Source organism: Physeter macrocephalus, chromosome 19, assembly GCF_002837175.3.
Source record: "Physeter macrocephalus isolate SW-GA chromosome 19, ASM283717v5, whole genome shotgun sequence".
In the NCBI taxonomy this organism is placed as follows: Eukaryota; Metazoa; Chordata; class Mammalia; order Artiodactyla; family Physeteridae; genus Physeter; species Physeter macrocephalus.
In genome coordinates this window covers 19,771,184-19,785,192 of record NC_041232.1, presented here as the reverse complement: position 1 = coordinate 19,785,192, position 14,009 = coordinate 19,771,184, and the positions used below count along the sequence as shown (strand labels likewise).

Here is a 14,009-nt window from a genome sequence, read left to right as displayed (position 1 = left end):
TGACTGTTTCGGGTAGCTCATTTTCCAACCTCTCAGACAGTGGACAGAGACCGCTAACCTGATCACCCATTTCAGAGCTTTCAAAGAGCCTCAATTTCCCCAAAGACTTCCTGAGCAAACGGACTACATGTGGGAAATCCACGACAATAGGAATGAGAAGGGAAACAAAGTTAAAAATTAGTTGCTTTTTGTTGTCATGGGGGACTTTTGGTCTTCTAAACATTCCTTGAGTTCCTCCACATGAGTTTTTAATACCAATCTAGCCAGAAAAAAAAAGAAAAAAAAAAGAAAAGAAAAAAAAAAAAGGCCTATAAACGTCAGGATACTGAGCAACTCAGTATCTCTCCCCCTCCCCGCCGCTCGCTACCCTCACCGCCGGCCGCCACCTCCTGCTCCGGAAGCTCCCCGGCGGGACCGCGACCCCCCTGCAGCCGCCCCTGTGCCGCCCCCGGAAAGGCCTCCCTGCCCGCTACCTACCGCTGCCCCCCACCCCACCCCCACTGCTCTAAATCATCACCCTAGGTTATTTTCTCCGTATCACTTAATCACTACCTCAAACTACATTATTTATTTGTTTACTTGCTTATCATCTGTCTCCTCCACCAGATGTCAACGCCACGAGAGTAGGGCCCTTGTCTGTCTTACTCAGTGGTATTCCCGGTACCTGGCACAGTGCCTGGCACGTAGGAGGTGTTCAATAAATACTTGTTGAATGAATGAAGAAAGTTCATGCCTACAAAGGAACTGACATGTAATCCTCAATGAAAAGGTATCGAGGACTCCTACACATTGTTGCCCCAAAATCACAGAATCAGAGACTATTATTAGTGAGGCCGCCTACCATCCGCTTCTCCTATGGTCTCCCCAAGCTAGTAAGGAGGGGCTCCCCTTGTTACCAAAGGAGCCTGAGAGGGCAATTCTGGATGGAGAACAGTTCTAACTTTGCTTGCTTCTTCCTCCCTATTTACATTCAGCTATTTCCACAAAAATTCAAGTTAAAAATATGTGATGCAGCCACTAGAAAATTAAGTCTGACTAACATAGAGACACAGTGATTAGCAGAATTCACAAAATTAAAGAAAAGTTCAAGGGCATGTATGTCTGCCAATGATTTCGCCAACAGACAAAGTAAATGGAAATTATGAGTCACCTAAAATCCAAAATGAAATTTAATGCCATCTAGGAAGGGGTGGATATTTATGGGTATTTTGAGGATATACAGGTAAAGTGAGTTCAGAAGTAACAGGATATATGGACAGATACGTAGAGGCTGAATCGAGTGGTAACCTCAGAAATACCAAAACACTACTTCGTGGGAGCTGGCCGTTTTCAAATGCATTCACCAGTATGCTTGGATCAAGAGAAGGAAGGTCATGAGCTCCCGAAATGGGGGAGTATCTGGGGCAACTTTTAGGTAAAGTGTAGACAGAAGGTGACTCAGGAGGCTGGGCAAGGATCATGGTTTCCTGTGTAGTGTTTCAACTACAGAGGCATCACGCCAGAATCCCAGGAAACGGACACCCACGACTGGGACCGCACAGCCTGTCCCGGGCAAACACGCGGAGGGACCCCAGATTCAAGGCCAAGCTGTGGAACACGCCTGGCATGAATCCAAAAAGCCAACCTCGCACATGCCTCTCGGAGAACAATGTTCTGCTGGGGCTGCTGTAAAAATTTCTTGGGTCAATGTAGGTATTTACAGGGTTTTCCTTCCTAGTGGCACTTACGGGTTTTAAGATTTTTCTCTCTTAGCGAAACGCTTTATATAACTGATATTTTGAGATGGTTTCTCTCCTTTGTGTGCACTCTCTGGTGGATGCAGAGGCTGGTGCTCTGACTGAAGGCCTTCCCACACTCATCACATTTGAAAGGTTTCTCCCCCGTGTGCACTCTCTGATGGATGCAGAGGCTCGAGCTCTGGCTGAAGGCCTTCCCACACCCACAGCATCTATAGGGCTTCTCCCCGGTGTGCACTCTCTGATGGATGCAGAGGCTCGAGCTCTGGCTGAAGGCCTTCCCACACTCATAGCATTTATAGGGCTTCTCTCCTGTGTGGACTCTCTGATGCATGCAGAGGCTAGAAGTGTGCCTGAAGGCCTTCCCGCACTCTTCACATTTAAAGGGCTTCTCTCCGGTGTGGACTCTCTGATGCATGCAGAGGTTTGAACTATTGCTAAAGCCCCTTCCACACTCACTACAGACATAGGGTTTCTCACCTGTGTGAACTCTCATGTGAATCTGAAGATGTGAGCTCCAGTTGAAGGCTTTGCCGCACTCGTAGCATTTATAGGGCTTCTCCACCGTGTGGATTTTCTTGTGTCTATTGAGTTTTGTCGTGGTGCTAAAGTCCTTCCCGCAATCATCACATTTATACGCCTTCTCTCCCGTGTGGTCTCTCCAATGGATATGGAGCTCTGACAGATGAAAGAAACCCTTGTCGCACTTGTCACACTTATGGGGCTTCTCAGCAGTGTGAACTTTCTGATGCATAAAAAGATCTGCTCTCTCAGAGAAGAACTCCCTACACATGGGGCACTTGTAGATCATGTTTCCTATTTGGTATCGTGATTTAGTGGAGAAGATGTCCTCACAACTACCACAGTTACAGGGCTGCTATTTCACAGAGCCTCTCACTCGGCCATTTTGGCGTTCATCTTAGGCTGGCTCGGGTCGGGAGGCTTAAGGCCGGCCTGAGCTTCTCCCTGCCTGTCTTTCTATGGAAGGTCTCTCCCTGCATAGTGCTCCTCACTCGGTATTATTATTGATTAGAAAGTGACATTTACTTCCACGTGACCTCTGTAACTCGTTAACACAGGACTTTCTTTGAGATCCTGAGCTGCCAACATTCCAAGGGGCTCCCAAGGTAGAAACCTTTGCGTTTTTAAGCCCCTGGAATCTTCCTCTTGCAGAATAATCTCGTACTTCTCACTTGCAGGAAAAGGCCTGCACAGCGTCCCCTGTAGCCAAGGGTGCGATACTGCGTGCTGGTCTCGGTCGCCAGGAGCCTCCCCTTGCAGAGTCACGATGACATCCTGCCTCCTGCACATCAGACAGGAGCCTCCCAGGAAGCCAGTGCCTTGAGTCCAGGTGTGTCAGTCCTTCCTGGTGAGGATTCCCTATGCAGGTGTCACTCCGGCAGTCTCCTGTAACAGAAACATAAATACTTACACTGGAAATGCCTTTCTTGTCCAGAAAGTTGCTATGGATTCCATAATTAATTTTATAAACGTGACAGCAGTAACACAGACCTTTTTGGATCTTGAGGAAGGAGCTCTTATCTTCCAGAGAGGCGTGTCTCTTGGATTTGCAGGTCTGAAGAAGAGAATTTGTAGATATCATGCTCCTGCTCATATAGCCCAAGTACATAATCCAACTACAGCCACTCACTGCGATTATCTGAGCACCACCAAGGGAACACTACTGAAAGAGAAAGAAACCCTCAGAAGGCCTACGTGTGAGTATGAGAAGCAGCTGCCCTGCATGAAGGCACAGGAAGGAAAACGCGCTCCACGTGGAACTTCAGAAGGGAAAATGCTGCTTCTGGAGCTGAAACATAATATCGAGTCACCTCCCAATCCATAGAAAGAATAAATATATGACAGCATCAAATGTCATTCCCTTGCTTAATTGTCCTCCATGGTTTCCTGATGTACTTAAAATCCAAATCCTTAACCTAAAGACCAAGGTCCTGCATGACCTTGCCCCCAAGCTCCCCGACCTCTCGCGTGGCTTGGTGTGTCAGCCGCCTCTCCCCTACGTAAAGAAGGCCCCTGGCTAAGGCTCTATTTTAACCTCTTATTTGATTCCTTCCAAGCGCAGAGAACTTGTAATTATCTTACTGTTCCTTGCTTCTTGTTCTGTGTCCCGTACTAGATTATAAATGCCAGGAGGGAAGAACTCTGTATGTTGCTCGCTGTTACTTTCTGGCAAAGCAGAGGAGGGGAGGTGTTTCAGTTGGTATTTGCTGAACGCATCTACAGAGTACTCTATGACACCTCCTCTCTCCTGCAGACATGGCCTGCTTTCTTCTGGTACAGCAGATAAAGGTACATTTTCCAGTGCCTTATTACCAGGCTTTTGATAACCAACATGGGACAAAACATTTACCAAATAGAAGGAGAGGAAACCGAAGAAAATTCCAAAATATTCAACCTGAAATCTTTTGAGGTTTAGGATGCCTTAGCCACCCTTTCATGTCCTGTACTTTATACTCAGTAAGTGATACTTCAATTAATTAATGAAATTAACAGATCTGAAAATAACATTCTCCATAATATGTTTTATACAAAATAGGGTACATGCAAGATTGAGGAGGTTTCTTCAACATTAAAATTGCACAATAAATTGAACTGTTTCTAGATGGAAGTGTTAGAATAATGAAATTCAACTAGATAACCAAAATTTCAGCAAAAAAATATAGTCAATGTCTGAAAAATTATATATGCACCTATCCTCTGACCCAGTAATCACACTTCTAGAGCTCTATCCCAAGATATACTGCAAAATAGGAATGACTGATGGCCCAGTTTATTGAGGCAGTACTTGTCACAGCAAAATTGCCGGCAACCCAAGGCCCGTCCACTGGGGAGTGGCTGAATCAACTGTGGGACTCCATTCAGTGAACTACTGCTTAGCCATTTAAGAAAGGGAGTGGGGAAGAGCATGATGTACTGGTGTGAGTGAACCCAGATAACACTGTTCAGTTAAAAAAAAAACAAAAACAACAAGGCACAGAATAATAGCTCAAACATGCTATCTTTTGTGCAAAAAAGGAGGGGGAATTATTTAAATATTTCTTTACATGATGTATAAAAGTAAACATGGAGAAGGATAATACAAAATGAATTTTTTTATTAAAGTATAGTTAATTACAATGTTCTATTAGTTTCAGGTGTACAGCAAGTGATTCTGTTATACATATATATATTCCTTTCCAGATTATTTTCCATCATAGGTTATTGCAAGATATTGTGTATAGTTCCCTGCGCTATACAGTAGGTCCTTGTTCACCTATTTTATATATAGTAGTGTGTATACGTTAATCCCCAACTCCTAATTTATCTCCCCACCCCCATTATCCCCTTTGGTAACCATAAGTTTGTTTTCTATGACTGTGAGTCTATTTCTGTTTAATACAAAATGAATTTAAATGGGAGGAAGGAGAACAGGATGAAGTAAAATTTCTCTGAATGTAACTTGTGATGTAGTTTTGACTTTGGAGACATATGAATGTTTATATATTCAAAAAATAAAATTAAATAAACAAGAAAAGCAATCCCTAAATTTTGAAAACAAAATGAAGAAAATGAACCTTAATTTTCAAGCTGGTGACATATCCACAAATGACTTTTGAGTACAGCAGACTGATCATACATGCTCAGAGGGATATTCTGTTGATAAATAAAGCTGCAAAGAAGTCAAACTTCTTTCAATAGTTTAACTTAGTTATAATAACGGTGGTGTTTTTATAAAGTAGGATAATGCAGATAAGTCATTACGGTAATGTTGTTAGGAATCAAGATTCGAGGTGAAACAAGTGAGATACAAATATAAAATCAAAGGTAAGGAAAAAAATCCTATAACGTAAAATTTGACTTAGAAACATCAGTTTGAATTCATGTCTTTTTTTTTTTTTAAGGCTGTCCATCAAAAAGGCCTGGAAGCAATGACAACCGACAGCAGTGGTCCCTTCCCTTATAGATCCTTTTCCACCATATGGCACAGGGATCCTTGCAGAACGCCTGGTCTCAAGGGCAGAGCAGCACTTTATAAAGTGAGCCTGGTATACCTTGTTATGCCAGAATGTAACAGGGTCGTGGCAAAGGAACACAGATGCCAACTCATGAAGAGACTCCTGCTGGCCAAAAACGGGACAACTAGGCATCAGAAGGAATAAGGAATGCAATCCACTGAGACACACTGAATACACGAAACCCCCGAGTTCACAAGGACGACAAGGGCTGGGGAGGAGCGGAAGAAGAAAGAGAGGGACAGACAGAGGCAGAGAGACAGACTCAAGGCACTAGACTAAACTGAAAGTTATAGGACACCAACTTTTACCTTTTTTGACCCTTGGCAATTAAAAGAATGAAAAATCCTTCGTCTATGAACTATCTTTCAAGACGATGCAACAATCCAGCTAGTAAACATGCAACCCTAAGGAAATGCCTGATTCAGACCACGGTAAGAAATGGGTGAAAACATCAGAAGAAAGGCTGATCGAGAACTTTTTACATTTTGAGGATCTGGCTGTCAACCCCTGAACCCACCAATCCATGATGTCAGCGTAAGTCCAAGGGGCAACAGGAAACACACAGCGTCACCTGAAACATTCCTGCCAAACACGCCTCCAGGACTCATTTTTATTTGAAGGAACTAGGAGGGCTAGAGGAACTACCAGGATACAAGCAGAAAAATATCAAAACGTGAGGCAGTCCACAGGACAGCTACCCATTTCTGCAACAAGTAAATGGCACGGTAAAAGGTGGGGGGAGGGCTGCTCTAGATTACAAAGACTTGAGATAGAACAACCGTAACAGCCAAATGTAACTTGAAGACCTACCTTCTTCAGAATCTGATTCAAATATAAGCCAGCTGCTAAAACGGGACAACTGGGGAAACACCATTAGGGACTAGGTATCACATTACACAAGGAACACTGCTCATTGTATTCGGTGTGATAATGCCTTTGCAGTTGTGTAAACAAGTGTCTGTATTTTTTGAGATTTATACTTAAGTTTGTAAGAATGAAAGGACATGATGTCTGAGATGTGTCTTAAAATGCTTTGGCCAAAATAAAAACGACAGACAAAGCAAATGAGGGAGGACTGTTGTAACTGTTGCTTCTAGGTGATGGATAAATGATGAATAAGCTCATCTCTCTTCCTTTGTGTATGTCTGTAATTTTTCATGATAACAAAACTGGTTAGTGTTGGGAAAACATTCTTTTCCTGCTCCTCTTGCAATGACAAAGTGACCCCAGAACCCGGCCCATCGCACAGAGGTGAAACTGAACTAAACAGATGCAATCCTCCCATGGCTGTGACTTCCCCAATCAATCCTGAGTGCGTGAGAATGTGCACACCGCGGATTTCCCTGGAGAGCAGAGGGACGGTGAAGGTGACAAGCAGGGGACACGGGGCAGTGCTGCACGTCGCTCCTCCTTCCCTCCTGAGCTCATTAACCGAGACGCCATGTGGTTCTCCGGGTGCCCTCCCTCAGAAATGAAGCAGTGAGGGTCAAGGCATCCATCCAGACTGGCCTCAGGAGAGGCTGACTCTGCTCAGAAGGGTGGAAACACCAAGCTCAGCGATGTGAAACTCCTACAATTGTCGTACATGAACTCCCGCCAGAGTTTCTCCGGACGAGGAGTCAGGTACTGCCATTCCTTCCAGGTAAAATGCCTGGACACACATGTAAGTCTCACCGCATGAGGGCAAGCTACATTCTGCAGGAAAAAGCTCAAGCAAAAGAACCTCCAGCAAATCTGCCATGTGAACAACCACAAAACAAAAGAAGGACAAACCACCACCAAGGATCCTCATTGTAGCCTTTCCTAAAATAGCACCTGCCTCACTGCTTCCGTACGTACAAAGGAGACTGTAAACCCAGCGAGTAGGTAGATGCCACAGTATTCTACAGATCCCAAGGGCACCATGTCCCCAAGATTCTCTCACTCAAGACGATGTCTCCTATCCAATGTTCCATAAGGGCTTTCAAGGGGACAGCCCACTGTTTGACTGTGAGGCCACCTGGGAGACCTGAGGAGGAAGGAACCTTGCACTGAGGTCACCTGGCACTGCCACGGGCGATGTCCCATCTCTCCACGAGACCTCAGGGGCACCCTCAGCAGTACAAGCCTTCAATTTATATTTGAGGAGAACCTCTCAAACAGGAAGGTTAGAGTCTGGCTGAGAAGTGACAGGAAGAAAGCTTCAAGTAGCCCATCAGCCTCAAGTCCCCACCTTCCATGAAAAGAGCCCTCTTCTCTCCCTGTAGTTCGTCCATTAGCAGCTTTGCCTCATCTAAACCGCGTGACACCAAACAATACCTGAATTTGTACCCATCTCCCGGCACAGTTAAAAGTGAGGGGGCTTCCCTGGTGGCTCAGTGGTTGAGAGTACGCCTGCCGATGCAGGGGACGTGGGTTCGTGCCCCGGTCCGGGAAGATGCCACGTGCCGCGGAGCAGCTGGGCCCGTGAGCCGTGGCCAGTGAGCCTGCGCGTCCGGAGCCTGTGCTCCGCGACGGGAGAGGCCACAACAGTGAGAGGCCACTGTGAGGCCACCTGGGAGACCTGAGGAGGAAGGAACCTTGCACTGAGGTCACCTGGCACTGCCACGGGCGATGTCCCATCTCTCCACGAGACCTCAGGGGCACCCTCAGCAGTACAAGCCTTCAATTTATATTTGAGGAGAACCTCTCAAACAGGAAGGTTAGAGTCTGGCTGAGAAGTGACAGGAAGAAAGCTTCAAGTAGCCCATCAGCCTCAAGTCCCCACCTTCCATGAAAAGAGCCCTCTTCTCTCCCTGTAGTTCGTCCATTAGCAGCTTTGCCTCATCTAAACCGCGTGACACCAAACAATACCTGAATTTGTACCCATCTCCCGGCACAGTTAAAAGTGAGGGGGCTTCCCTGGTGGCTCAGTGGTTGAGAGTACGCCTGCCGATGCAGGGGACGTGGGTTCGTGCCCCGGTCCGGGAAGATGCCACGTGCCGCGGAGCAGCTGGGCCTGTGAGCCGTGGCCAGTGAGCCTGCGCGTCCGGAGCCTGTGCTCCGCGACGGGAGAGGCCACAACAGTGAGAGGCCTGCGTACCACAAAAAAAAAAAAAAAAAAAGTGAGGGATCAGCTAATAAACAACCGTGGCTGATGTGCGAGGAAGTAAAAAAAAAATGAGTCCTAAATACAAAGAAACTATGTCCTGAGAGAATAAAAGCTCTGGGCCCTGGCATTAGAAAGGGTCATCTGGAAATGGAGACGCAGGATGAATGGGCTGGGAGAACGGAGCTGTTGCCCTCTGAGGGCTGATCGGGCCAAGAGCTCTAACTTCTAGATGCAGATTCAACCACCACTGTGCTCAGGAGGTAACACTACTACTACTGGACTGTGGTCTGAGGCACCGCGTCTGCTGCAGTAGCCCTGAATTTCCTTGCAGGCAGATATGGCTGCAGGGAGAGGAGCCCACTCTGGTCACACCTGCAGGGGGCAAAGGTCAAGAGGAAAGTACAGAGTGGGGACGCTGATTTTCTCTCGGAATTTCGGCCTGAATCTGTTGCAGGACTTGAAGATAACAGTCCCTCCACCCCGGGAGGAAGCTCACGACACTGTGCTGGGGAGGGAGATTCTGAAGGTGGATTTTGCAAGAGGATAATTTAAACTACTTCTGTATACGCCTTTCACGTATTACGCTCTTTTACACAGCTGTCCCCAAAATATGATTCTGCATAGGAAAAATGGGCGAACTAGTTTTTCACAGATTTGTTGTTCAAATGATCCGACGCTTGCAAAATAGAAGGACGCGGGCTGCACAGGGCAGGTGTTGAAGAGCAAACAGAAGAGCGGGTGAGCAGGACAGAGAGTCATCGTCCCACGGGGCCCTGGTGCTGGGCCGACGGGAGGCGTCAGTGTGGCTGCACTCGGAGGAAAACCAACCCCCCAACACAGAGGCACAGGTCGGGAACTGGCGACCAGCAGATGCTCCAGAACGCTGACTCGGGTCTGGATCACACTCAGCACAGGCTGGATGTGAAATCAAGACTAGCCACCCTGAGCCAGCAGGAGAGAAATCCAGTTACGCCCGTCAAGGAGTTGGCAGCCAGAAGCCTCGCCCTCAGACTGCACAGGCGCACCAGGCCGGCTGCTGTCGTGTGCTGTGCTGCAGGTCCTTCTACAGTATTACGGTTCCTATAAAGCATTGGGTATAAATAACCCCACCCTAGAGTAGCAGAGACTCTTTAACACATCAGTTAAATCTATGTCGACAGAGATCAAACTAACTTCCTATCTAGAACCAGATCTGCCAGAACATGTGGTTTCTAGTTCTGTCACTCGAAGGGATAAGGGCACACTTTCTGGGAAAGAGAAAAATGAAACAGAATAGAAAAGAAGACATTCCTATGCCTCCAGCCTCAACCAAAAACCCCACGACCGCCTGCAGTGGGCTGCACTGGCCATGTGCCTCATCTCCCCCACTTGTAGAGCAGGCATTGTGTCATGGGGCCTGGAGAAGATTCTCAAAGATAACCAAGGTGTCGTAGCTCAGATGGTGATGCCTAGACTAGTCACTGTGAAATATAAAGACTCCAAATCAACTTCCAGGTCTCTTAATCACTGGGATGTGTTTTACAGGAAGAACCCTGTGTTCCCAGTTACCCTAACACATGTTGGTTCATGCCATGTTGTTTAGTGTTTGACTTATAAATGATACTCGAGAGAATCCAGCTCACCCAGAAGCAGGCCTAGAAGGTCACCATTGATGCAACAGTCCTGGAAATTGAACTCAGATGCAGGATCAGCACATGCATGCATGCAGGCAAACGTTCCACAAACATTTAGCACCCAGCATTTGTCAGGCAGCAGGCTACACTCTGGAAGATCCTATGAAGAACAACACAGCCATGGCTTCTGCATTCGTGTGGTTCACAGTCTAGGAGGGGAAGGAGACAGGCCCAGCATCGTGCAAGTGGTGCTGTGGCCGACCAGGCCCCAGGGACACAGCTACACGAAGGGGGGCATCCTAACTAGTCTTTCGTGACAAGGAAGACTTCTAGTAAACTCTACTTTTAGACTGAAACCGAAACGACGAACCGAGTTAACCACGAAGGGTAGGAGGACAGAGGGTCTTGGCCTAGAGAAGGGCAAGTGTCTAGAGACAACCAGGACGACCAAGCCTGAACGTGAGCACACGTTCAGCATGTGGAAGGCAAAAGGGGGGCTCTGCCCCTCTCTTACCTCTACCAGATTATGATGTGAAAGGACACTTCCTTAGAATAAAAATCTAAGGTTCAAAATCAAAGGGGAGTGGGCAGCAATGGAAAAGAATGTTCCGTCTGGAAATGAGAGGGGAGGCTTTCTAACTGATTTGCAGCTTCTGCAGTGGCCACCTCAGCCGTAGGAATCCCCCCTCAGAGCCTGGCCAGTGAGGGAGTGTGGCTCATTCCCACGGGACCAAGACAGAGCCTGCCTGCACGTCACAGCCTGGAACGGGGTGGCGAGCATACAAAACTCCACTCACCCGTCCCTGCCACTTCCCTTTCCACAGCAACTGTGACTCCACATCTCCCGAAATCATCATAAACCCTGCCAAGGGATCACCTGCTACAGCAGTCGGAAGACTACATGCCCCCTAACGGGCCAAGAATATGAAAAAGCTCCAGCCTCACCCAGAAGTCCTGATCGCTAGAAAACATTCCAAAAAGAAAGAAGATTCCACTCTTCCTCTATACACGTCAAAGGCTATGAAAACCTACCGTCAAACCGACAGCATGATCCTGAGAGCGTGAGTCTCTGTGCAGCGCCAGTCCCGTGTCCCCAGCTGCCCCCACTCCTGCCAACACGCAGCCCACTGAAAGCCGCCTCTCACCCCGAGAAGTAGCACTTTCTGCCAACCTCTGCTATCCTGCAAAACACACACACTTTCCAGCTCTTCCACCAACAGTGTGACTTTAAGCAAGTCACTTAAGCCTAAGACTCGATTACCTCAAACGTAAAAGAGAAATGATACTCATATCTACCTCAAGGGGCTGTTACGAAAATGAAATGAGACAATGCACAAGCCTAGGCCCCATAAACTCTCCCCCTGCCCTTCCCTCAACTCGTTGAACGTCGGGAAGGCATGCTGTTCACTGGAGGGTGGCTTCAGGAACCTACAGCGCTCAGCCGTCAACCTGTCACCTCCCAGCGTCCACACCCTTTCCTGACTGCATGCTCACTTCCTGCTCGGGATCACCTCTCCCTGTCCACGCTGCACTGACGGGCCAATAAATCAGGGTGCTCTACCCTCCCACAGTGAAAACCGAGTCCCCAGACCTTCCCCTCCTGAGTTGGGGAAAATGCTAATAAATACTGGCTACAGGATGACAAAGAAATTCTTTTCCCTAAAAATTCCTCTTTTATCCAATTTCCTAGCTCAGAGTAAGCTGGGTTTGCCATGGTATCCATCTCTTCCCTCTCCTCTGTCCCTGCTATGCACAGAAATGTTAAAGTATGCTCTAAAATACGTCCTTCACATTCTGTTTTCCTCACTCACTCCAGGTTCAAGGCCTCTCCTACAACACACTAAGCCAAGAGCCTGACAAACGGCCTGGTTCACCTTAAAGCCATGCTCCAGCAAGGTGCGAGAAGTCAGATGCCTTCTGGGGTCCGCTAGGGAATATAACCATGTGCTCTTGTCCGGCTTAAGACATCAGGGGCTAGGGGGTCCCTCCCACCTACTCCCCTTAAAAGCATTCATTCCTACAAATAAAACGTCAGCAGGCTGAAATCAGACCACCAGCCACAAGTTGAGTCTCTTGCAAAAAACCCAACTTGTGAGCACGGGATACTGAACAACTGTCCAACCTCGGGAAGCTCAGTTCTTTCCAGTTACTGTCGTAGACCAGCAGTCCCCCCAAACCAAGACTTGGGGGTTCCAAAACCCTCATGAAACAAGATCAAAATGATTTTCAAAATAACAGTAAGATGTAGTTTGCTTTTTTTTTCACTGTGCTGACATTTGCACGGAGGGTGCAGAAGTACCGGCTGGTAAAACTGCCAACTCCTCAGGCTCCTCACACAGAACCCTACGGCAGAGGCACCAAGTGATACCGGTAGTCAAAGTATTCTTCACCTCCAGGGGCTCACAGTAAGCAAAAGTTTCACTTAAGAATATCCTTGAAGAAGCAATAAAAAAATAATTTTACTAAATCTAGACCCTTTTATTATATTTATTACATTTATGTTAAACATATTATGTTTATTACTCATTACATTGATATGAAATACATACAAATATATTTTTAATGTGTATTTATCATAGTCTCGATTAAAATGGAAGCATACCAGGTCGCATACCCAAGTGCGATGGTTGCCTAAAGGAAAAGCACTTGTATAAATGTAACTGTCTGAGCTGCAAGCTGAACCACCTCTTCTTTTCGACAGAACATCATTTTTCCTTGAGTGACTACACACTTGCTATGCAGCCTTGGGTGCTGGGCAGACATCTCAGATAACAGGAAACTGATGGTATTTATTGCCAACTGTCAAATCCGAGCTTTCAAGTGAAAACTGGAATTTTGGAAAACTCCTGTCACCATGAGCTCTCCAGCTTCCTGAGACTTGAAGACTTTTCTGATGAGACTGACAGCAACACTAACCATGAATTTTCTGATATTACATGTAATGGAACATGTGAACATTTTCAGGATCTGCAAAAAGTGAACCAGTGTTGCCCAAATGACCAATGTGTCAGGTAATAAATCATTGTGGGTAAAAGATCTATTCAAAGTACAAAAGAGACCAGGGATTTTAACATAGCACAGCACAAAAGGTTCACTGATAGGACTGGATTGCACATTGCAACTAACCTGTAGGAACCTACCACTTGTTAAGTTCTGGTATCGTGTCACAAACGAACTCACAATTACCTGAAAAGGCTTCTGAAATCCCTTTTTCAACCCTCTTGTCTGTGAGGCTGGATGTCTTCATCTACTTCGGCTAAAACAACACACTGCCAGAGACGGAACACAGAGGTGGATGCAAATATTGCCACTCTTCCTACTAAATGTTTTCTTGTTTGAGAATATAGCTATTTTTCATAGAAATATAATTTGTGTTAACGTGTAATGAGTTTGTCATTATTTTTTAATTAATTTTTTTGTAAAGTTTTAGTCTTCGTTTCTATTGTAAGTATCAATGCCCATAACCCACACAGACAGAAAGCTCTTTGAGGTCCTTAAATAACACTTCTTGGGCTTCCCTGGTGGCGCAGTGGTTGCGCGTCCGCCTGCCGATGCAGGGGAACCGGGTTCGCGC

The 14,009-nt window shown here is 46.5% G+C and overlaps 1 protein-coding gene across 6 annotated transcripts in view; it reads right to left on the bottom strand.

The window, feature by feature from the left end:
• Window positions 1–475: 475 nt before the first annotated feature.
• The window catches only part of ZNF664 (zinc finger protein 664), a 35,432-nt gene continuing 21,898 nt past the window's right edge, over window positions 476–14,009 (bottom strand). For all 6 annotated transcript variants that reach the window (XM_028479978.2, XM_028479979.2, XM_024120719.3 and 3 more), the window contains 2 exons: window positions 3,249–3,312; window positions 476–3,143 (listed from right to left, as the gene is read on the bottom strand). In XM_028479978.2, coding sequence (XP_028335779.1) covers window positions 1,762–2,547 — 786 coding nt within the window. In that variant the 5' untranslated portion in view covers window positions 2,548–3,143; window positions 3,249–3,312 and the 3' untranslated portion in view covers window positions 476–1,761. The remainder of the gene's footprint in view (window positions 3,144–3,248; window positions 3,313–14,009) is intronic.